Raw genomic sequence first — 25,560 nt, 5'->3', positions numbered from 1 at the left:
CGTTTGAAATATACTAAATCATCACTATCACCAGAGTAGTCAATGTACAGATTGTATAGTATTATAGGTTAACTGTACGAGTCAACACACAGCTATTATTGTATGAATGGTAATGGTAGTGCTAACATGATGGTCTGGGGCTGCGTGAGTGCTGCCAGGAGTGGGAAGCTGCAGTTCATTGACTGTGACCTTCTGAGGCAGAGCGTGATCGCTTTCCTTGGGAAAATGTGCTGCATGGCCGAGATGGAAACAAGCCCAAAACAGATCTCCAAGATGACATCTGTCATGCTCAGGAAGGTGAAAATGAAGGTGATGGAGAAGCCAAATATGTCTCCAGACCTGAACCCAATGAAGGTGGAGCAGCGCACGGTGTCTCACATCCACCCGCTCCGTGACGTCATCACGGAGGAGTGGATGAGGATTCCAGTAACAACCTGTGCAGCTCTGGCAATTCCATACCCAAGAGGATTAAGGCAGTGCTAGGTAACAATGGCGCACACTCTTGGGCCATGTTCACTGTGAGGTGTACTCACTTGTGGCTGTATGTGGAGGACAGCAACTATACAGTCGTCGTTCCTCACTTCTTGGTTCAAAATTCATGGCTTCACTATCATGATTTTTCAAAAATATATTAATAAATTTCAGCCTGTTTCGGCCAATATGGCCTATTATTAGTCCAAAAATATGCATATTGAATAAACTTTTACGTATTATTGGCCTAAATTAAGCATTTGTAAGCATAAAAATGGTTAAATGAGAAAAAATACAAATATAGGCATCCAGATGATGCATTCAAACAGGTGATATGTAGTATTCTACCCTGGTCACTAGGGGTCAGGAATGTTACACTGATGAGACAATAGCCACCCCTGTCCAGAAAAACAAGGAACTCTCCTAATGGTGTGGGTTAGTTATGTGTTATTGATGTCTAATATGTCTTATTTTCCATTATGTCGTCTACTAAGAGTTTAACTTAGGGGTGTTGTTTGCATTTATGTTGTAGAGGAATGTAATAATGTTAAAACATGTATTTAGGTTGTCTATGCTCGAACTATAAAAATATTCCATTTATAAGGAAGAAATCCTAGAGCAGAAATTCACTTTGGGTCTGGAAGCAATTAACTGTGATAAACGAGGAATTACTGCACTGCTATAGAAGCTGTACACTGACTACTCAAAGTCATATTCAAGTTTCATTTGTATTCATTTTCTATGGAATTGTCCCTTGAGGATATAATAAATGTTTTGCATCTGACATTTATGATATAGGAGGAAAAAACATTTGTCGTTTTATATTCTTAAAAGTGTCTAACCTAAAACAACAAAAGAACTCACAAAAGCCACCATAAAATACATTTATTACAGTATTTTGATTCAGCATTGACCTTGCCACGCATTGAAAACATTTAACAATAAAACAAACGTCTGAATAGATGAGTTGAGCCGTTCCAGTCAGTTGAAATGTCATACTTTTGTTCTGTGGTACGAGTTTGAACAACTTCATTAATCACCGTTGACTTTGAATTTCAGATTTTGCTGACCTTCACATTATGCAGTCTCAAGAGTGGCATCACAACCGTCTGAACATGCTTCATTTATATGCACACCAGTGTGACGTGAGCACAACAAAAGCAGAGAGGATTATTCAGGGAGGAAACTGGTTCCATTCCTCAAGCAGGAAGTAGGCAAAAGGTATTTTTTTTAACATGTACTGTACAATGGACACGCAAATGCTTAATTAACACAGGCAAAATGGTTGTATAGTTACAAAGTAACCTAAAGCTGCCTCAGTGAACTCAATCAAAAAAACAAAACACACACATAATGATAAAAACAGCAGACAGCAGGACTTGAAATGTTTCTACTGGCTTTGAAATGGTCAACATCAGAGGGGAAATGAAACAGTGCAATCTGGATAGAGGAGTATTGTGTATGACATATACAATCTGGATAGAGGAGTATTGTGTATGACATATACAATATGGATAGAGGAGTATTGTGTATGACATATACAATATGGATAGAGGAGTATTGTGTATGACATATACAATATGGATAGAGGAGTATTGTGTATGACATATACAATATGGATAGAGGAGTATTGTGTATGACATATACAATATGGCGTGTTGCAAACATACGCTTCACACGCTTACAGTAAAACATTGTACACAGAAATCACCACCATTTGATATGACCTCACACATGACGGACGGGAGCTGGGGGGTCTCATCCTTAACATTCTTAGACATTACTAGTTCTCACGGATCATTAGCACGTGTACAAATACAGAGCAACATTTCACAGACAGCGAGACTGACAACAGCGAAAATGCCCGAAAATAAAGACTTCTCAACAATCACATCAGGTTTGAAATAGCTTGCAACCCGCCGAAAAGGGAAGACAAAAGAAGCATTCAAAAGCACATATTGTGCAATGTAGCATCCCCTCACTGGCAGGTGCTCCCAGTGAAGACTACTTGGCTACAATGCTACACAGTAAGTAGCACACTCATGGACGCCACAAATGTAATCAGTCGCTTTTGAATAAATAACTCAATGCTATGTACATGTTAGCAAAATTGACGAAAATGTGGAGAAAAATATAGCACACATTTCCATGAGATAACAATAGATAAGAAAATGCTTTATCACATACGGGTTCAATTTGGGAATCTGGTAGACAAATGCTCGTCGGCTCTGAGACAATTTTGTGGAGCAATTAAAAGGAGGGAAATGTTTACGTCCGTGCACGGCACACTGGAGGGCTGATGAAATATTACATTCGATCATGGGGGCCATTAGGTGCCTCCAAGACAAATCTGGCTCTAATGTATTTGTGATCAACACGAGATGTGATATCAACACAGGGTACCAAATGCGTTATGCTGAAAAGCGCTACAGCACGCACCTCTTCTGGCTTCTCAGCACAATACTGCTCATGATTTAAAAAAAAAAAAGGGACTGGGGAGTGAGCTGCATTTCCAGGCCTGTTTTTTCCCATGTGCAAGGTCGGGCATTGTTTGAATTTGAACCATTGCGGTTCCGAGTCCTCGTTTCGAGTCCAGTTCCCGACGTTTCTCGACTCCGATCCTTTTAATAGGCGGGGTCATAAAAGCTTGCGTGGTTTACATTTTTTAATGATACAAACTTTTTTTACCATCTTTACTACTAATTTCTCACAAAGCTATACTGTAAATATAAAACCATTCAACTTGAATACAAACGTTGTGAAGTTTATTTCCACAGGAGTAGACTCCCACAAAAGATGTTTACTTTTGAAAAGCTCGTGAAGACGTTTCCACATATGCTTTGTTCATGTGTTAGTGAGCGTGTGATGCTGCACGCACTTAAACATGCGCTAACCTGGGTGCACAATATCAAGCAAACAACTTGTAAAAGCTTTGTCTATGAAAAGTACACACGCTAACGTTAGCTAGATGTTTGAGTTGAGCGACTGTATCAGCACTGGTATACTTTGCTGCCTCAATATAAGCTATTTTTTTAAATCTTATTTTGAAGGCGGAAACATGTTGTGTGGGTTGAGAAGTTCTCTTGACTTGCGAAATGAGACGCGCTGTGTGTACGTGAATACTGCAGCCGTGGCTCCTGTCCTTTACTTACTCCGAAACCCCTCGGTTACACTGACATGAGGCACACGTCATTTATTGATTCTGACTGCTTAGAGGAAGTCCGACGAAGAACGTCAAGGACGCAGCGCTCTTATTTCTACACCAAGAATCTGGAGGTGTTTAATCAAGTTGGTCATGCACCCTCCTTTGCATGACATCATTGTGTTCGCCTCTTCTTCATTGGTGTTCGCGGTTATTTCTTCCAGTCAGTTGACCGGGCATTCAAACAAAGAATCAAAATGTTAAAAATGTGATGATCTCAGCGGAATCGGAATGTTAGTCCCGGTTCCCATTGATGCTCGAGACTCGATGCCCAACCCTCCCCATGTGTCCCCAGTACTGTATTTCACATTCTCCACTTTGTGGTGTTCTTGCTGCCATTAGTCTCTTCTCAAACACAATTATCTCCTTTCTATTGCCAACAGTCGCGTGTCAAGTGATAAGCAAACCCTTGTTTTCCTCCATTGTTGTATTTCAACGTGTCTCATCCCGACTAATAGGGCTCAACTGATTAATCGGCCGGCCGCTTGAATCTGTAATCAGCCAAAAGTTGATTGACGCCAATGTTAACGCTCATTTTTCATGAATAAAATGCAGGCCATTTGGTGTTTTTCTTCGAAATGAATGCTAGGGCCCAACTGATTGAATCGGCTGATTATAGCCATTAGAGCAGGGGTGGGGAACCTAAGGCTTGGGAGCCACATGTGGCCCTTTTGATGTCTGCGTCTGGCTGGCAGACATTTTTTAACACGAGAAAATATATTTATTTACATTTTCGCTGACATTTTGAAGTAAAAGATGACATAAATCACAATGTTAAAAATAACATTCAAAATATAAAACTTCCTTATGCATTTTAATCCATCCATTTTCTACCGCAAGGCGGGTGGCCAGGGTCGATGCCAGCTGTCCTTTCCATATTTTCCGGGTCAGTCACCAAAACTCGATTATTACTGAATAATACGGTAGCCTGCCTGGGTCACTGAGATGTCAAGAAGTAAACTACCCTCCTTTAATCAAATAGTCTGCTAGCTAATTCTGCAGAACAAACCCTTTCGGCGAAGAAGATGATGAAAAGAACGCTATGGAGTACGGTGCAAAACCATGCAGCACCAGAAGTTGCATAAACGGCAACAAGTATCTTATTTATTGTTGGATAGCTTCTGCATAACAATGTTATTATAAAGAATAAATTCAGAGACGTTTTATATTCTAAAATTGTTGGTCTTGCTTAAAAATGCACACATTATTCAATATTAAAAAATATGATACGGCTCTTACAGAAATATATTTTTAAATATGTAACTTTCATGGCTCTCTTAGCCAAAAAGGTTCCCGACCCCTGCATTAGAGAATAGATGCTTGATGCGTGCTTGAAAGTTGTACTTTTGGCACTATAGGCTTCCTTAGCTAGGGTGGGAGGGGGTAAGTAAATGTCTTCATTCAATTTTGCATACATACGTTTTACATTCAAATTGTTCCTATGCTGCTTGTTCCGCAAAGTTTTTAATATGAAGTATTTCAAAGAGTAACATGTTCATTTAATTTGTAACAAGCAGAGCAAGTTAAGCCATCAAAAGAAGGTATTTAGTTTTCTTAAATTGAAAAATGTCAACTTTTAATCAGCCAATATATCGGTTATCAGATATTTTTCCCCCTTATGTCAGAATCGGCCCCCAAAAATCCCTATTAGTCGGGCCCGATATGCAGCCAGTGCGCACCGGTTTTCACAATTTCTGGTGGTAAAATCATGGCGTGAAAAACCGACAGCCACAAACCGCAGTGAGTATAGTTGAGCCGAGGTGAGTGAGTACAGTACAGTGGATGAGTGGTCTACGTCGACAATAGTCATGAAAGAATAGGAATGGAAGGTTCACCAAAAATGTATCCTCCCTCTTCCTGCACAGTCATCACTCTGCTTCTTCAAAAGGTGATTCCACCATTTAACTGATTTACTTACATTACACTTGACAGTTAGGAATATTTGAGGTTTTGACTTTGGAACGTCAACCAACGGAATAAATAAAATCCCACTAAAATTAAGTAATTGCTTCAGTTTTTCATTTGCTGTTTTTGATCTGCTCAGAATATAAGTGAACAGCATTACTCGAGCTTGAATGTCGTTTGACTGCAAGCAATCTTAAATGATTCTATTTTCCAGCACAGAGGCTGGTTTGCAGACTAATCTTTCCCCCGTTTGAAATGCCACACATTCTTTGCATCAAAGTACACTGAAGCCTGAAAGTGTCACAGAGGGGAAGGAAGATAATCAGTCACTGCTAGTAGCAGGTGAAACGAGTTAACGTTATTGCACTGTACACCGCGCGAGGTCTAGTCTACGGGTGAGCTCTGTAGTCGCACACACAGAGAGAGAGAGAGAGAGAGAGAGAGAGAGAGAGAGAGAGAGAGAGAGAGAGAGGCAGATATGCTTTTCATAGCAGATGAGCACACTTTTTTGCGAAGCAGGTTACACATAGAGGTTTAAAGCAACACCAGCGTATGTTGTATTATTGCTGATGTAGGATGGAAGGGCTTTGCTACAACTATGGCACAGTTGACTATCGTCATGTGTACTGTATTTCAGGTGGTCACATGACATTGATTTGAGACAGCTCTCACGTGCAGGCCGGGGACCCTGAAATTCAACATGTCGTCCTCGCCCTCATTCTGTCGCCATTTTCTCAATGTGGTCAGTTAACAGCTTGTACTGCTCTGCAAAGATCAACCACACACAAATGAGGATACTTATGCAGCACAGTAGACACAGGAAGAAAAAAGTCATAAAACCAAGCATTTACTTTCTGCCGCTGAAAAATATACACATGAGGTAAGAACAAAGTAGAATACTGTATTTTTGACACACTAACAATGTTAAGGGTTTTAAAGAGTATTCAAAATAACCACATTCTTAAAAAAAATAACATTGGACAGTGTAAATAATAATTTGTACTCATAAGATGTCTGATAACTCCCCCTTGTGGAAACTCTAGTTTGCTAAACAGTAGTGCCACAACTATCACCATTAAACAAGTGCTGAAATAAATGTCACGAATTAAAAAAAAAAAATTACCTTTATTCAGGTTCCCAATGACAGCCTGTTTCTTCAGAAAATCATTGCACAGTTTTTTACTGAGCCCAAATGCCAACATATTGTGTGTAAATGTCCTAAAAAAAACATACAAAAAACCCCCACAATCATCACAGCATTACACAAAAAGTCACTGAGGCTCAGCCAAGAAATTAGAAAGAAGCAGAGCTTTTTTAAAACTGCAATCGTCAGCTGGTACTGCCTACCTGTCAGTTCACTGTTTGTGTTTAGCATGTTCTTTTTTAATAAGGAAAGAAAGGATAAATAATGTGTACAGTTAACCGATTCTGTATAATGAACAGATAAATACAGCATATATGATAAATAATACCTTATTAAATAATTTTAAATGAATGAATTCAGGAGAAACAATATCAGATGCTGGTTTTCACTAAATAATGAATGAACTCATGACATATGATATCAGATGCTGTGGTTCTCAGCATTCTGCTTCTTCCATATAAAAGCTATGTCTTGTTAATACCATATGCTTGCATCATTTCTTACATTAGCTAATAATGGTACATTGAGTTTCTTGCGCCATGAGTTCCATAATTTTACTCCACTAAAAGTTTTCCATGTTGTGTAAGCATACAGATGTTCAAAAATATTTTTTCCCCCCTGAAGTCGTATTTATCTTCTCGTTGAAAAACAAACCACTGTGCGTTATCTGGGAGAAGATTGTTGCTTGCTTTGAACGTGACTTCAGCTGTTTGAAAATGCAGCACATTGGTGAATTTCAATATTTGACATTTTGGGCATAGACTGCCAGGGGACCTCCCTTGATGCACCGAGCTTCCCTTTGCCGTTCTCTCGCTACCTGTTCACATTCATACTGTATGCTGACTATGTACACGTACTGTATATACAGTACCTCACAAAGGTGAGTACACCCCTCGCATTTCTGCAAATACTGTATTTGATCGTATCTTTTTATGGAACAACACTGAAGAAATGGCACTGGCAACAAAAGTGAGTAGACCCTTCATGAAAATGTCCAAATTGTGTACAAAGTATATGTACAAAGTACATATTAGGTGTGGACACTATTACTTTCCAACAATGCCTTAACTCTGTTGGGTAAGGAGTTCACTTCAGTCTCACAGGTTGTTCGTGAAATCCTCTTCCACTCCTCCGCCATCACTGGTGGTTGTTAGACACCTTGCCCTCCTCCACCTCTAGATTAGGTCCATCACCTTTACGCTCATCTGCAAGGCAGTGGTAGTCTTGGAGGTGTGTTTGGGGTCCTTATCATATTGGAATACTGCCCTGTGGACCAGTTTACGAAAGAGTGGTGCATCATGCTTTGCTTCATCCATCCATCCATCCATCCATCTTCTACGTATGCCGCTTATCCTCACTAGGGTCGCAGGGGGTATGCTGGAGTGTGTCACAATACATGTTGGCATTCATGTTTCCCTCAATGAGCTGTAGCTCCCCAGTGCCGGCAGCACTCATGCCGCCCCATAACATGACACTCTCACAAGCATGCTTGACTTGAGGGCAAGACACACTTGTCTGCAGTGTGGGGCGGATGGTCTGAGCACTGACAGGCTGACACCTCCACCCCTTCAACCGTTGCGACAATGTTGGCAGCAATCATACGACCCCTGGATATGACACTGAGCACATGCACTCAACCTCTTTGGTGGATCATGGTGTGGCCTGTTCTGAGTGGAAGCTGTCGTGCTAAAGCGCTGTATGGTCTTGGTCACTGTGCTGCAGCTAAGTTTCAGGGTGATTCTTGCGTCTGTGCTATTTGCTTGCTACGCCACCATGAGGTGCATGCCATGTTCATGGGCGACTTGGCCGAGGTTGAGCAAGAGGGGAAGGACATCATGTGTGAACTTAATGTAGCCCTGTATAAAATGATCCAGCATACAGTGCATAATAGGAAGTTACTTAATGTGATAATGCATAAAAAAAAACAGTTCATAATATTCTAATTGGTTAAAAGACATAAATCTCATATGTAGAGTTTAATAAGTTAAGCTAATTACAGTTTAATAGTTGAATAAATAACATTTTATGGCCGTTTGCAATATCTGTTATTTGAAAGTGTGGTTGATATGCAACATGTATTAGTCGTCAATATAACTTGTTAGTAGCCGTCTGTCCGTCATTTCATGTCTGTATTGCCATTGGGTCTCTGTAAATGTGACGGCCAAACCAAAGTGTTGCGGGCGGGACTAAGAGCAAGTGCAGATTAGAAAATTGAGAGGGAGCGGGAAGCAGAGAGATGGGAGAGTGCACAATGAGACATCGCTAAGTAGTAACAAATAAGTTTATCATCAAGGTCGACTACCGGTGGTCCTGATATTAACTTCTTGAGAACTGCAAAGGTGAATATATGCTGTAACTCCTGGTCGTAGCTGTAGAAGTATGGAAATGTGATACCACTTAGCAATCGCTAGTAAGCCTAGCATCGCACATGTGATTAGACCTGGGTTACATTAACACAGCTAGATTGCCTTTATATCTGCTGGAATGTGCAACGCTGAAATGAATTTCCCTTGGAGATCAATAAAGTATCTATCTGGAGAAGAGCGTGCTATAATGAGTCTCACTGCACCTGTTGGGAATTCTGCCCACAATGAAGACTCGCAGGTACAATTTCATGCCCAATCCAATCTATTCAGTCACACACAGTTCAGTTCCAAATGTAAAACACTGTAAATAGATAATGGTGTTATATTTGTAAACCACTTATCTGTGTTGTTTATGTTGGTATAGTTGTTTAGATATACATAACAGAGTAGTGCGCAACTGCGCACACACACCGCTTTGAGCCCATATTGAGCGGGGTGTACACTGACTACTTTACATTGTATCAAAGTGCCATTCATCATTTCTTCAGTGTTGTGCCATTAAAGAGGTCATCAAATATTTTCAGAAATGCGAGAGGTGTACTCACTTTTGTGAAGTACTTTATGTTGCTATGTATACATGTTACTACAAAGTAAAGTGGTATTCTTCTTACCCCAGCTGGCCAAAGGCAATGTTCTCATCCATTTTGGAGCTGTCATCCCTTTCCTGCTGGCTCATGTGACGCCACTTCTCCCTGTTGACAGAAAAATGCATTGTTTGCCTTTGATTTCGACATCTACACTTTAACTTCTCCAAAGAGACAGCCCAGAAGTGGATGCCAAACAATCACCTTTCAGTGGGGCTGACTTCTTATACTGCTTCAAAATAAACAATAGCTTACAACTTAACGGTTGTATAGAGACTTAAAAATAACTGGCATAGAATTAATAAGGCACTTTATTATTTATGTGACATGTGCTGAAAAAAAAAAAAAAAATCAGTGACACCCACTCCTGTACCTCATCACTTTGTCAGCAAATGAAGAAAACAACAAATGATTCATTCAGAAACCGTAACAAATCCAAATAAACCACTAGTACACAATATGGTGTACATATCTTGGTATGTCATGAGATTGAACAATAACTGCAAATCAATTGTTTTAATAAAGTATACATCCTTACTAAACCCTGGTATGATTAGGGGTTATAATGGCATGTGAGGTACAAGGGCCAATGTTGCAATTCTTTTGAGAAGAAATCAATGAAGACAAAGGAGAAAATTAACATTTGATGCAGATGCAAAACAATGCATTGAGCTTTGATGAGGCAGAAAGCAGGCTGCAGAAAGAAATATCTTTACGACAATGTCTCACTCTCAGGGTTCCTACGGATTTGACATTTCAAAATTCCATACTTTTTCCAGTCTCAAAAAAAAAGGTGTACCATTAGAGTTGCAACAATTAATAGATGAATTGATGATTAATCTATTATCCAATTAATTGACAACTATTTTAGTATTTGTTTAATAATAATAATAATCATAATAATGGATTAGATTTATATAGTGCCTTTCAAATGGGGCTTGGCCGGGCATAGCCCGAAGAGACGACATGAGATCACCACTCATGGGAGGGGCCAAATGGGTCGGGTACAGAGTGAGCTGGGTGGCAGCTGAAGGCAGGGACCTTGGCAGTCCGATCCTCAGCTACAGAAACTAGCTCTCGGGACATGGAATGTCACCTCTCTGGTAGGGAAAGAGCCTGCGCTGGTGCACGAGGTTGAGAAGTTCCGGCTAGATATAGTCGGACTCACCCCAATGCACAGCATGGCCTCTGGAACCAGTCCTCTCGAGAGGGGATGGACTTTTTCCACTCTGGCGTTGTCAGAAGTGAGAGGCGATGGGCAGGCGTGGCAATTCTTGTTGTGCACCGGCTTGTGGCCTGTACCTGTATGTTGGAGTTTAACCCGGTGAACGAGAAGGTAGTTTCCCTCCGCCTTCGGGTGGGGAGACGGGTCCTGACTGTTGTGTGTTCTTATGCGCCAAACAGAAGTTCAGATTACCCACCCTTTTTGGAGTCTCTAGAGGGAGTACTGGAGAGTGCTCCCTCAGGGGATTCCCTTGAATTCTGCTGGGGGACTTCAACGCTCATGTTGGCAGCGACAGTGAGACCTGGAGAGGCGCGATTGGGAGGAACGGCCCCTCTGATCTGAACCCGAGCAGTGCTTTGTTATTGGACTTCTGTATTGGACTTCTAGATTGTCAATAAACACTATGTCCACATGTGCACTTGGCACCAGGACACCCTAGGCGGCACTTCGATGATTGACTTTGTGGTCGTATTATTGGACTTGCGGCCATATATGTTTTGGACACTTGCAGCCATATGTTTTGGACATATGTTTTGGCAGAGCTGTCCACCGATCACCACCTAGTGGTAAGTTGGCTCCGATGGTGGGGGAGGGTGCCAGTCAGACCTGGCAGGCCTAAACGTATTGTGAGGGTCTGCTGGGAACAACTGGCAGAGTCCCCTGTCAGAAGGGGTTTCAACTCCCACATCCGGGAGAGCTTTGACCATGATCTGAGGGAGGTGGCAGACATTGAGTCTGAAAGAGCCATGTTCCGTGACTCTATTGTCGACGCAGCTGATCGTAGCTGTGGCCGTAAGGTGTCGGTGCCTTTCATGGCGGTAATCTCAGAACCTGTTGGTGGACACCAGTGGTGAGGGATGCCGTCAAGCTGAAGAAGGAGTCATATCGGGCTTTTGTGGCTCATGGAACTCCAGAAGCAGCTGACAGGTATCAGCAGACCAAGTGTTCTGCGGCTCTAACAGTCTGTGAGGCAAAAACTTGGACATGGGAAGAGTTCGGAGAAGCCATGGAGAACGATTTCCAGACGGCAACGAAGAGAGTCTGGACCACTATCCGGCGTATCAGGAGGGGGAAGCAGTGCACAGTCAACACCGTGTATGGTGGGGACGGTGTGCTGCTGACCTCGATTTCGGATGCTGTAGATTGGTGCAAAGAATACTTCGAAGACCTCCTCAATCCCACCGACACGTCTTCCTATGGTGAAGCAGAGCCTGGGGACTCCACGATGAGCTCTCCTATCTCTGGAGTTGAGGTTGTAAAAAAGCTCCTAGGTGGCAGGGGATGAATGAGATCCGCCCGGAGTTCCTTAAGGCCCTGGATGCTGTAGGTGTGTCTTGGTTGACACGACTCTGCAGCATCACGTGGACATCAGGGGCAGTACCTCTGGATTGGCAGACTGGTGTGGTGGTCCCCCTTTTTAAGAAGGGGGACCGCAAGGTGTGTTCTAACTCTCGTGGAATCACACTCCTCAGCCTCCCTGGTAAAGTCCATTCAGGGGTTCTGGAGAGGAGGATCCGCCGGATAGTTGAATCTCAGATTCAGGAGGAGCAGTGTGGTTTTCGTCCTGGTCGTGGAACTGTGGACAAGCTCTACACTATCAGCAGGGTCCTTGAGGGTGCCTGGGATTTTGCCCCACCAGTCTACATGGACTTGGAGAGGAATTCTCCGGGGAGTACTCCGGGAGTATGGGGTATCGGACTAGCTAATTCAGGCTGTTCATTCCCAGTATGACCGGTGTCAGAGTTTGGTTTGCATCGCTGACAATAAGTCGGACCCATTTCCAGTGAGGGTTTTAGAAAAACAGATCAATCATTTTATTTTTTTGGTAAAGTTATTCATAAAGTTATTCATAACTTTATCTTTTAGAAAACAGAACAGTGGTAACAGACTCGGAAACATGGATATTTTTCTATATTTGATTTTCAATTTTCCAGTCTTCCGGACGTGGACATTATAAAATCAAATTCCATGTGTTTCCATACTGTCCATGCTTGCGTAGGAACCCTGCACTCAACACATTGAGAATAACAATTGCTAGTTTTAATTTCTTCTTAAAAAACATAAGAATGAGAATTTTGACAGCACCAAATGTTAGACAAACCACAATGACATGCCAACAGACAAAATAAATACAAACGCATATGACTTGGAAATAACAGGCTCATATGTATCAAAGTAATGTACACAGAAAAAAGAAGTAATGAAAATGCTATTACTCATGGGACCATTACTGCCCAGATTAAGCATTTCTACAGCTACTGTAACTTTAGGACAACCCACTGTGTCAAACTCATCAACGTAAGAAACCTCAATGGCTACATTTACCTACCCTCTTCCATTTACCCTCTGCCATGCTCCCAATCACTGTCAAGTTTAGCTTTATATGTTTTCTATTGTCTTTTGAGACAAAAAAACTGTTCCACTCTTAAAGCAATCAACTGGAGTATAAAAATCATACACCACGATACGTCATTGCACTCCAATAATCAAGACAATCAAAATTCTGGGATATCAACCTGATATCAAAACCTTTGATTTGAAATTTTAACCTGAAATATCACCTTTTCTGTCTGACTTCTGGGTAGTTTTATATTTCTAGTGCCCTCATCACTAGTGGAAGCAAGAGACAATATTTGCAGCCCACAGAAGCTCAGGTAGTGCAATTACTACAGTGCTTAGTTCTTTGCGGTTGCCTCCCTGCACAGTATGTAAAAAGTGTGGCGGAGACACCAGGACAGGCCACCTGCATAGGTGGATAAGGCTCCAACCTAGCAGCATGACCGCTATCTGCTCCTTTGTGCAATGACGAGGAGCATGGATGGACATAGCCCTACAAATTGACCTGCAGAAGGTCAGTTGGGTGCTGTGTGACCAGGACTCCATGAGGGTGGCACAAGGGAAAAAAGTGTACAAGGGCCCTGTCGTCCCGGCCCTGCAATGTAGCAGCACATTTGGCATTCGTCAGAGAAACACCGAATTGGCAGATATGCCATTGACGCCCTGTTCTTGTCACAGATGACACAGATGAGAGCAGGTTCACGCTGACTGTGTGATAGTGCTGAATGTCCTGCTGTCTGCAAAATGCCTCCAGCATGACCAGTTTGGCAGTGGTTCAGTGATGGTCTTTGGTGGACCACACAAACCTCCACATGCTCGCCAGAAGACCCCTGATGCTGTTAGGCACCAAGTTGAGATCCTTAGTCCCACTGTCAGACCAGGTGCTGGCCCAGTGGCCCTGGGTTTCTTCTGGTACAAAACAATATAAATTTTTTATTCAAGCTACTGTATGTTACAGTTAATTTAAACACTACTCCACAAAAGGCAAGCTTCAAAAACACAAATGAGTAACCAAAAGTCCTTTCAATTTCAAAGTACATTATGATGCACAGCCATGCGCCGCACGAAAGGACAGCCATGACAGCATTAGATTTTTTTCAAAGCTCTTGCCCTTCTTTTATCCTAGATTGATTTGAGGGCAGCAGACAAATGGAAGACAGACCTTTTATCTTTCTCTTCATCTTGCGTTCCCCTGCTAGGCAGTAAGGCACAAGAAGACAAAGGGTTAAAGTCAACATGCAGAAACAGGGGCAACCGAAAAAAGAAGAGAAAACTTTGCCCACACACCAAAGCACACACCTAGAAATTCGATGTACTGAGATTTTTTCAAGTCTAGAAAAACAGTTAACATGTTTCACAGCTGTCCAAACAATTTCTTCAACAGGATTTCTATACTCACTTTGTAGTTGGTGACCTCTTTTTCCTCTCACAATCAACTGCATCGAAGAATGCGGCATTCCAAAATCGCAACGTGTGCCTGACAGGTAGAAAAGATACGAAACACAGTGGTCAAACGTTTTGTTATTTCTGTAAGCAAATGTTTTTTTGTTTTTTTTCTAAACAGTTTTCTTTGGACTTCGTTCTCCTCTGCAACAAATAGCAAGACTACTAAGAGAAGAGAACAAATTGTGAGAGAAAATAGTATCTATTGAGATAATGTTTATTTATCTGCAGTATCTAACTAGCTAAATAAAGCAATCCATTGTATGGGCATAATTTATGACTAAACATTTATGAGGTATTGAGTCTCACTAGACTGTGCTGGTGATCCTGTGAAAGTATTCAGTGAGTGTGATTAAACCACAACAAAAAAACCCCAACAAACAAGCATTAAGTACCTCTTCTGAGACGGATCACTGCAGGCAGATTAAATACACATTATGCTCTATTTGTGGACACTGTGAAAATGGTGAAAATAATAAACACGGGTTAAAGACAAGTACCATATGGGTTGCTGCTTCAGGTGCGTGTACAAGTAGACCTTTTCTTCTTTATTTTCCTCTGGAACCTCTGACACTATGATAAAATATTTTATTTGGTATGTGGTATCAAATGTCATCATATTGAAATAATTATCAACAAGGCAGGTAGAGAGAAATCCTTTAGTTCAAATAGACAAGGTAAGATTAATGCCCTTTACCTGGTAAATTAGGTTTTGTCTCAAGCGAGTTTTCGCCATTCCTATGAACAATACAAGCAAGGAAATGTAATTGTAATCAAACAATAGGGAAGGACTGCGAAGGACTGAAAGAAGAAGTGTGTGCTCACTCTGTCTTTGGCGTCACTGAGCTTCTCAACTTGCTTTCAAGGCCTCCAAAAAAGCCTTTGACATCAGTCTTCGATGAGTTTTTAAGGAGCCGTTCAGCAGCATCTTTCTTACCAGACAGCCAGGAGTTGGCCTTGTTTAAGTACGAGTCCAGACCAACTGGAGGACCACCACGATCAAGGAGCTCTGCAGGAGACGGCTGGGACTTTCCTAAGCAAAATAAATTGTTAAATAGTATGACAGTTACAAGGAATAATACAATGTAATCATTTAACGTTGATTTGTACATTACAAAGGAACACGAAGCAGGTGCAAATGTGACTTCTGTTTGACAGTTTAATTACCCTCCACTCTCTGTGATGGCAGAGGATCCATACTTCAGTGTGGTACACTTAACTGGCCCCAGCACGATTGGAATTGGAAGAGGTATTGTTGATACACAAGCACATGTGCGCAATGTAACCAAGTCATTATTAATGCAATGGTTCCAATGTTCGATGGTTTAATGACAAAAGCCATCCAGTGTATTCTAAAAACAAACAAGGACTAGAAATAACACACAAAGTCAAGTCCACCGTGTGTTCCCTCAATGACTCAAAATAAGCCACAAATTCAGTAAAGGTCACATTAAAACCGTTTTTACTGTAAAGAAGTGATGGCACATTAAACTTAAGTCGAATGCTGCCGCGTGCCAGTAATGCCCAGTGCAATTGTATCTGTATTCTTCTTAATATTAAATGAAAATTTGTCATTTAAATTTTGAATTCAATTATATATATTTTTGGGGTGAGAATTTACTGGCAAATAAAACAACTAAAACATTTACCAGTGTAGTAGTATGTAAAGCACATAGTCATGAGGTTTTTGGCTGGGCTGTAGTCATCCATTTGGTGACATCTGAAAACAAACAGACCCAAAGCAAAAATGTAACTATCGAGATTACCAAGCATTCATGTTATTTTATTTTATTGATTGATTGTGTTTTCATTAAAATACTCAGTGCTATACTCAGAATAGTACATATAGACATAAATATATAATAATATTTTATACATCTATATATATATATATATATATATATATATATATACATATACATACACACACACACACACACACACACGTACACACAAACACACATATATTAGGGCTGTCAAATGATAAAAAATTTTAATCAAATTAATCACAGTTTTTAATTAATTAATCATTATTAATCACCATTAGCAACTATGTCTGAGATATAGCAATTTTTACTGTATTTAATTAACAGGAAGATAAATGACAAGACAGGATTATATATATTTGCATGTACAAATATACAGCTCCAAATAAAAAGGAATACGTCAATCAAGCCAAAAGATACAAGCTAAAAATCTATTTTTTAACACTAGACTCTTTAATAGTAGCACAACATTTGAATCACACTATAAACCATGTTATCATGAGCAATGACGGGTTGCGTTCAAAGACATCACGTAATTTAAGGTAAATTTACTTGTTTTCAGTGTATTTTCCAGCATGCTTAAATGTAGCAAATTGTACATCCGAATTAAGAGTTACGAATCATGTTTTTCTTTATGTTCCTGTTTATTTACACACACACACACACACACACACACACACACACACACACGCGCACGCGTGCACACACACGCGTGCACACACACACACACACACACACATATTATAAAACCGTTCTTGTGATGTTCGGAGTGTCCCTGAATGCATCTTGCATTCTGGGCATGAGAATGAGGAAGTGTTGTTCCCAGGATGACCAGGCTAGAGGTGTGTGTGAGTTGGAGATAAATACAGTATATGGTGTTGGAGTTGTGCTGCTGTTGATGTGTTCAGGTCAGAATGAAGTTATAAGAGAGCGTCAGACTCCGTGTGAGTGTGTGGACGCTTCACTGTGCTTCCATCTGCTGTCGTAACAGAGAGGCGTGCTTGCTCTGGTACGCATGCGTTAATTACACAAAAATATTGAACATAATTCATGAAATAAATTAGTTGCCACCGTTAACGCATTATTTTTGACAGTCCTAATATACATACATGTTATAAAACATACCGTACTTACTCAAACAACACAACTGCAAAAGACTGCACCAGTCTGTAGAAGGTAGCTTCACTCACGCATTTAGAGTGGCAGCGCTGAGACAAACCAGGGAGAACAGGGTTAAAAGGCTGTTTGTAGGAGTAATTGTAGTGCAGTCGTATTTCATTCACTCATCATACACACACATACAACATTAGTACACACACACACGTACATAAGTACAATTAGTGTATCCTCACAATTCCATAAAAATCATCAGGTAATGACTTAACAGGCTTAAGCAAAAGGAAAATGCTTATAAAAAAAAAAAAATCTAAAAAATAGCCTGCAACTGAAAAGAAATGCATCTCCTCTTAATATTTTTGTTTGCTTTTTGTACAAATTTCATTAACACCTCCGCATTCACAGTTACTGTCTGCAAAGGAAAATTGGTCTGAAGTGACAGGCCAAACTAAGATTCCTTATTTCTTCATGTTTACCTGCGCACTGACGTATTTGGCAAACCACTCTCTGCCTTTCCCATTCTTGCCACTGCACAGCTCTCCAAAACGAGATTTCTCTTCTTGGTCCAAGTCCTGCCTGTGGAAATATTGTGCCGTGATTAATTAACAATAATAATGAACAATAAACAAATCAAACAATCAAAACATGAGTCCACATGTCAATAACATGCATATATCCATCAATCTTCTATGCCGCTGATCCTCACTGGGGTCCAGGGTATGCGGGAGCCTATCCCAGCTGCCTTTGGGCGAAATCCCAGCTGACTTCGGGCGAGAGGCGGGGTACAACCTGGACTGGTGGCCAGTCCATTGCAGGGCACATATAGACAAACAACCATTCACTCTTTAGAGTAAATTAGAGTCAATTTAGAGTCGCCAATAACCGAACATGCATGTTTTTGCAACGTGGGAGGAAACCGGAGTACCCAAAGAAAACCCACGCACACACAGGAAGAACATGCAAACTTAACACAGAGATGCCCAACGGAGATTTGAACCCAGATCTTCCCGATCTCGTGACTGTGTGGCCAACATGCTAACCAATAGGCCACCATGTAGCCAATAACATGCATATAGACTTGAAAAACTGTTCTTATGAGACTAAATATATATATTAAATATATTCTATATAGTATGAACACAGTCGTCCCTTGCCACATCGTGGTTCAAATTTTGATGCTTCACTCTCAAGGGCTTTTAAAAATACATGAATAAATAAAGTGCGGCTGTGATGAAGCATGTTAAATAATAATCTAATGATAACTACTGTAATCTTCCACGATCATGCTCGGAAGAGCCTTACCTTCCATGAAACACTTTCTCCACATACGTCTTCATGAACTCTCTTCTCTCTACTGCCTCAGAATCATTGTCCTCACCACTGTGCGCAGATGAGGATGAGGAGCGTCTCAGTTTCCACATAGTCAAGGCCGGGTCCATGTCATTCTCACTGTCTGCTGACTCTGTTGCATCGCTCTCATTTTCATCCTCATCTTTGTGATGGTGATGTGAGCAGGACTTGGTGGGTGCCATGGGTTCAGGCAATAAGGGTTGCACAGGAAATTTGGAGGATGGTGGCTCTGGAGAGAAAATGTCTGTGTGGCTCTGAGGGTTGTCCCTATCCACACCAAGACTTGGAGCCTCAGATGACATGTCGAAGTCTATGAGATTGTCCATTGTCATCGACTCCATGCTGGTTCCTTAATTTGAGAAAGAGCTAATTAAGATTTTGCAGGAACAAGAGCGTGGCTGGAGAACAGGCTGCATGAGGTTTCACTTGTCTTGACTGAATTGTGAGTTGAAGATTCTGGTGATATAGACATCACAAACAGTCATACATCTGTAAACAAAAATAGTGAAAACATGAGAAAGATTGTTACATTGAACATTACTTGGCTTTGAGCAAAATGCTATTGTCAGGATGCTAATGTGCAACAAGTAGCTATAGGAGGTATAAACTATGGCTAACTGCTACTAAAACAAGCATTTGGATTACTTAAAGAATGTTGATGTTTAATGTAAATATGCATTTCATTTATTTGAGATTATTTTTCTTCTATTCAACTGCAAACATCGTGATATGTCATAAAGTAAAGGTAATGAGTACTAACAGGATGTGGGTTGCAGCCTCTAAGCCAGGGGTGTCAAACTCGTGCCGTGGAGGGCCGAGACACTGCAGGTTTTCTTTCCAGCCAGTCACTAAAGCAGGTGATTTTAATGATCAACACCTTCAGTTTGAGGGAAGGAGCTCATCAATTAAATCACCTGCTGAAGAAACTGGTTGGAGAGAAAACCTGCAGCGTCTCAGCCCTCCAGGGCACGAGTTAGACACATGTGCTCTAAGCAATCAGTCATGGTTATTCCATTTGTTCATACTCAACATCTAACACTTTGCATAGATCAAATTTATATTTCCTATAAGCTTTGCCATCTAATAATAGGAGAGATAGGAGAGGATTGCACCCTGGGGCACTTGTGTAACACTAGTGTTTGACACATTCTCCTAACCTGCTGACTAAAAAGCGGACCAAGTCAAAATATAAAGTTGAGGTGCACTCGAAACTTGCTTGTTTTTGCATTGTGCAATCACCGCAACATCATAAAAAACATGTAAAACTGTACAATGTTAAGTTCATGGAAAATAGTGGCAAATAAAAAAAAATCACTCACAAAACATTCACATCAGCGATAACAACCGTGATGACTGGACACCACATGATTTTTAGAGATCAACATAACATTTTATTCACGTAGAGTAATATGGCCCTACAACTATAGCCTAGCTTCTCGCTTTACAGGCAGCTGGTGTGTGTTAGAAGCAAAACTAAAGACATTCAAGGCGTTTCCCACGCTAATTAGCGCGCATGATGGCGGTGGACACAGAAGATAACAATTGTTAATTGTTGTTAATATCCAGGATTCAATTATCAATCAAGAAAAGACCAAAACATTATCCCGGATTAACTTCATCATCATTTTACCTCAGTAATGTAACGTTTACAACCATGGGATTTCCATTTCACCTAAAACTAACAATTTCAAAATATACATAGAACTGAAGAGCCTTGTAAAGCTCTCTGCAGGTTCGGACAACATATTCCAATATACACATACAGACTCCTTGCTGGAGTGTAGTATACATGCACAGTAGGGGAATCAAATTACTAGCCAATGTATGTCTGGCTCTGCTGTCATGGGTGGGGCTTTTGAGCTTATTTCATCTTACCTTTTATAGCACAAAATAAACACGCTAAGAGTGGTAAACTGCTACCATGGAAAGCAGTCATTTGGACAACATTGCGACTCTTTAAATCTGATACAGTATGTGCTGGACAGTTTTCTTAGATTACAAATGACATGCAAGAAATCCTCATGTGTTATCATGCTGTTGGACTTTGAGGGCTGATCATCATTTAGTGAGCAGATGTGTTATGTGGGGCCCTTCCAGTGTAGTTTTAGCAGTGAGGACATAAACAGAGGTATTCACAGACAAGAAGCATTCAAGCATATGGAGACAATCACTATTAATTTAGATAGATGCTTTGTTAAATAACCTCCAAGAGAAATGTACCACTAATACTACACAGAGATAGTAATAAACATCATCATGATTATATGGATACAGCAATCACAGGGTGGGACAGTTTCACAGCATCACATGCTGCAATAACTTTATGACAAGCAGAAGTGGCTGACAGAAGATAAGGAAGGTGTAGGTGAGGTTGGCCAATAATGGACTGTACCACCATGGCCAAAATAAGACTACATCTCACTCCGAAGCACAAACAGATGAGTGTAATATTTTATCCAATGTGTCATTTTCTGTCGTTTGAGCTTCTTTATTCACTGTAACGTGATGCATTGGGTGTAACTGAATGTAGAATAATTGATGTGACAAAAAAAGTCAACTTTGCAAAATATTATTGATTGGATTTGCCTCCCAGAGAGGTGACTGTTAACAACATACTATTAATTATGATGGTTGAAGAAGTGGAGAACTCCACTGTATGATGTAGAATATTTTTCTAAACTGCTGTATGACACGGGCAAAATATTCAAAACAGTGTAGTTTTTCATCTCTGAATATCACAAATACAATAATAAACACATTTAGTCACAGCCCTCTCTGACATTGTCAATCAAAACTGAGCATTGTTATTTTTGTTGAGGCACAGCTATTGTATTTTTACTTATTAAATTGTGCAGGTCCACCAAATGTTGCTGCCTGTGAGTACAGGGTTTCCCATATATTCATTTATTTGTGGCGGGCTGCTACAATTACATTTGGACAGCCACAGAAGGATTAGATGTTTTTGATGCTTTTTTTCCCCCGCCCTCACTCACAAACACATTAAAATGGGATTATCTGTGTAGCTTGTCATTACAACGGCGTACAGTAGATAGCATCGTAACTCAAACCAGCCCTGCACCCTGCCAAAGCTTGATCCAGCTGAGAGTTACACTCGCCTCCGACAGTTTGCAGGTGCAGGTGTTCCCAAATTTTTGGAGGGGAGTGTAAGTCAAGGAGCTGACCCAATTACTTGCAATGCCTTATATTTTAGTCCCAAAATGCGACAATTTAGTCGCAATCTGGAGCCCTGTGTAAAGGTGACCAAACGGGTGTTATTTCATGTCAGGGCTCTAATAATGGTAAAAACCGTATTTAGAAAGTCATAAACAGGTTTTCTACGCTCTGACTATGAAATTATTCCATTTAATAATATTGAATCCTATGTCGCTGAAATTCACTTATCACTGTCAGGTCTGGAACCAATTAACCGCGATAAAAGAGGGATGACTGTACTGGATGAAAAAAGTCCTGTCAGAAATTAATAGTAAAGTTGATAAAATGTTCATATCATTAAAAAAATCATGGTGAAGTTCAGACATTTAGAATAGAAATAGAAATCCAAATAGAACTCTGGTTTGAGCCCTCCTTTAAACCATGCAAACTTTTATGACCCTGTCGTTCAAAAGCATCGGAATCGAGAATCATTAGGAACCAGAATCGAAACGAGGAATCTGAATCGGAACCTGAATCGTTCCAATTCAAAAGATGCCCAACCCTACTGGTGAGTCCCGTGGGATGTCTGCGAGCGACAGGGAACTAGGTTGTGTTAGCTCAGGTTTGCGTTCCGTTAGTGAGTCACTGGGCATAATGTGTGGCCAATACCAGCTCTTGGATGAATGTGCTCACTGTGTGTTCTGTTAAAGCGACTGAAAGTGCATCGGTGGCTGTCTCTCCTTGACCACATGCAGGGGCATTACGGTACTATCACACAGCCACACTAGCAATAACTTCATGTTCTGTTGTTAAATGAGATTTTAAAAACATGAGATAATGTTGCACCATTCTTATGACACAAAACAAACGAAGGTTAGTTTTACCCATCCACACACAACCACTGAGTTTGCGTCATAGCCAACTGTGCAAATTAAATAATGATGATGTCTTATTCTTGAACTAGCAGAGTCAAAATAATTCATAAACAATTAGAATAATAATTAGGATTTATATGGCTTTTCAAGGGACACAAGGACAAATACTGTAGAACCAAAAAGGACACTTGGGCAAGACTAATGCTGTGACCACTTCTTGACAAACATCTCTGGTTGCCCTCTCACACACTACAATGCATATATAACTGTGACGCCTTTCTGGTGTTCTGAGTGGAAAACAGTGCCCAGGAAACAAGTGGGATAAAAGATAGGCTGCTAGTCAAGAATAACCCCATGCAGATGTCTAGCTAAATCAACGGCTACGATACCAATAGATACAAGGAGGAAGTTCTCTTCTGTGCACACCGTGATAATGGGTAAAATTAACCTTACCCCGGGAGTATCATAAATATATCACTTAATCTTGTGTGATCTCTGCATCACTGTCCTTTTCAGTGCCCCGATCGCTCGCAGTCATATTTTACAGTGTCCTGTTCAGACCAGGACAATCCACCTTATGGACCAGCGGTTTTGCGGTACATTTTGCACTGTGTGCACGCGCATGTCCAGGCAGACGAAAAGCCTTCCCCGCGACGTTATGTCCCATTTCCCACACTGTACTTATTTCAACTAAGGGACAGTCTGCCTAAAAGCTTATACAGCTTATAGTACAATATACTGACCTACAGTATGTTGGACTGGTTTTAGCATCTTTAATGTTCACATCAAAGTGGCCCCCACATCCTTTAAATATGCTTTATCAATATTTCAATTTTTTATTTGAAAATGTTATTTATTGGAGATTTCAGTAGATTGTAATTTCATTTACATGCTTCATTTTAAATAACATTTAATAATAATAATAGATAATAAAGAAAGACATTTTTTTAAAAATGGTTCTTAGTTGTTCCATGTTCTTTCTTTTTATCGCACAAAACCGTAGCCCAAATACCGACCACACCGGACCACACCGTGGGTTCCTGTACCGTTACACCCCTAATGTTTTCAGAGTGAAAGCCATTGTGTTATTTACACCCAGTGCTGATGTTTTTCTATTGTGAAGGGGAACACAAGACAGGCACCGTGTAGCTGTGCTAATCAGGCACAAGAGACGCATCACACCTAAGGGTGCACTTGCAGCCCACTTTCAGATGGCGTATGTGACGTATACATTGTCCAACAGCCTCACGCACCCAATACATGACGTCTTCAGGGTATATAACAAAAACGATACAGATAGGAGTTCAATCACATTTGTCATCCTTGATTAATTAAAACAGACCCCAGTCAGTTTGGACCCAGTTTGGGTCTCTGTCCAAGTGTGAACACCCACCAGTCAAAACACTGGATATAATGTCACCAAAAGCCACTGTAACCAGCAGATGCATAGCAACACTCAACAGAAGGAGGAGTGAAAAACATCTCAATATAAGAGTTAGATATAAGCCCAGCTGTTAAACATATTCTTTTCAACAAAGGGATCATGCTACTCATTACAGTTTGCTTAAGTCATCAGAAACGCTGTCCCCTTCCAGCACATCTCTAGGAACCTTTTTGACGTTCTTGTGTAGTTTATGTCGTCTTTGTTATACAGTACCTCAGCTAGCAAAATGTTAGCTGTTAAAAAATAAATCACCACACTCCTAGGAGTGTTTGTACACGTCACATATGCCGTCCAGTCGAGGCGTGACTATGTATTTGCTTAACTTATAGCAGTCTTTGGTCCGAGGCAAAAATACAATACAAGTATGAACAAAACACACTAAAGGGACCACCAAAATTCGTTGCCTAAAGCAGTGTATTAATGAACTCTCAGTCCTTTTAGTCCTAAAACAGTGAACGCACCCGATAAAGATGCAGGTATCAATAAATCATCAAGCAGGAAGATAAGTAACGCATAACTCTTAAGTACATGGCTTCATTTAATAAGCGATTACCTTAAGTGCGACTTTTAAATAACGCCTGCTTCATTGGCCGAGCACAAAATTAAAAGTTATTGTGCATGCTGAGGAATGAGCTCAAATGTTGGTAGAAAAGACTGACATTTCCTGGAGGGTTTGTGCCTTAGGAAATATGATAAGTGTCACTACGCAGCCATTTTACGAAATTTGGTAATACCTCGATTAGGTTTCTTTGTAAATTCAAACAGATTAAACCAAATATAATAACATGACTCTCACATTTCCAAAAAGCCCTGACAACAGGAGATGGCTCGAACTCTAAAACCATTGAAATAATCAGACAAGAAAAAAACTGTATTCAAACAGTTATCACTTAAGTACCTCCAGTGCGAATATAAGTACATAGACGATGGAAGAAGGCAGAGATGTACGTACAAGTAAGAAGCCTTGTAGGAGGAAATGGGTTGCTCCTCTTGTTCCTGCAGCGAGTGGGACGATAGCGGAAGCACGCATGCGCAAAATAAATGACGCAGGGAGAACCCAAATTGCGTCACTGAGCAGTGCAACCAATCAGCTGGGCTGTAGTTGAACTCTAAAATCGAGCTGCGCATCGTTGCAGAACAAAGTTTAGACGTTATGTAACTTATGGATGAACCTGTAAT

The 25,560-nt window shown here is 40.7% G+C and overlaps 1 protein-coding gene across 9 annotated transcripts; it reads right to left on the bottom strand.

Moving 5' to 3' along the window:
- Positions 1-1,321: 1,321 nt before the first annotated feature.
- On the bottom strand, positions 1,322-25,559 carry kiaa0513 (KIAA0513 ortholog). 9 transcript variants are annotated; one of them, XM_054776178.1, is made up of 13 exons: positions 25,334-25,559; positions 18,862-19,398; positions 18,036-18,135; positions 17,578-17,651; positions 16,327-16,397; positions 15,503-15,710; positions 15,375-15,415; positions 15,178-15,250; positions 14,634-14,711; positions 14,397-14,429; positions 9,700-9,780; positions 6,702-6,796; positions 1,323-6,343 (listed from the first exon to the last, which is right to left on the bottom strand). In XM_054776178.1, exons 2-13 carry the CDS (start codon positions 19,248-19,250, stop codon positions 6,294-6,296), a joined length of 1,293 nt encoding a protein of 430 aa, XP_054632153.1. In that variant the 5' UTR covers positions 19,251-19,398; positions 25,334-25,559; the 3' UTR covers positions 1,323-6,293. The 9 variants fall into 9 exon arrangements, with proteins under 9 accessions (XP_054632150.1, XP_054632151.1, XP_054632153.1 ...); XM_054776179.1 differs by having other exon boundaries at positions 14,397-14,426; XM_054776175.1 differs by having other exon boundaries at positions 1,322-6,796.
- Between the last annotated feature and the right edge of the window lies 1 nt (position 25,560).

Source organism: Dunckerocampus dactyliophorus, chromosome 5 (assembly GCF_027744805.1).
Source record: "Dunckerocampus dactyliophorus isolate RoL2022-P2 chromosome 5, RoL_Ddac_1.1, whole genome shotgun sequence".
NCBI classification, from domain to species: Eukaryota; Metazoa; Chordata; class Actinopteri; order Syngnathiformes; family Syngnathidae; genus Dunckerocampus; species Dunckerocampus dactyliophorus.
Note: the sequence above shows the minus strand (reverse complement) of the source record. Positions and strands in the feature narration are given on the sequence as shown.

Excerpts from the sequence above, each read along its gene's own strand:
- kiaa0513 (XM_054776175.1), bottom strand. The coding sequence starts at position 19,250 with ATGGAGTCGATGACAATGGACAATCTCATAGACTTCGACATGTCATCT. Across the intron at positions 18,136-18,861 it reads GAGAAAGTGTTTCATGGAAG|GCAGGACTTGGACCAAGAAG; the intron begins GTAAGGCTCTTC and ends ATATTTCCACAG. Across the intron at positions 14,430-14,633 it reads AAGAGGTCACCAACTACAAA|CAGGGGAACGCAAGATGAAG; the intron begins GTGAGTATAGAA and ends CTTACTGCCTAG.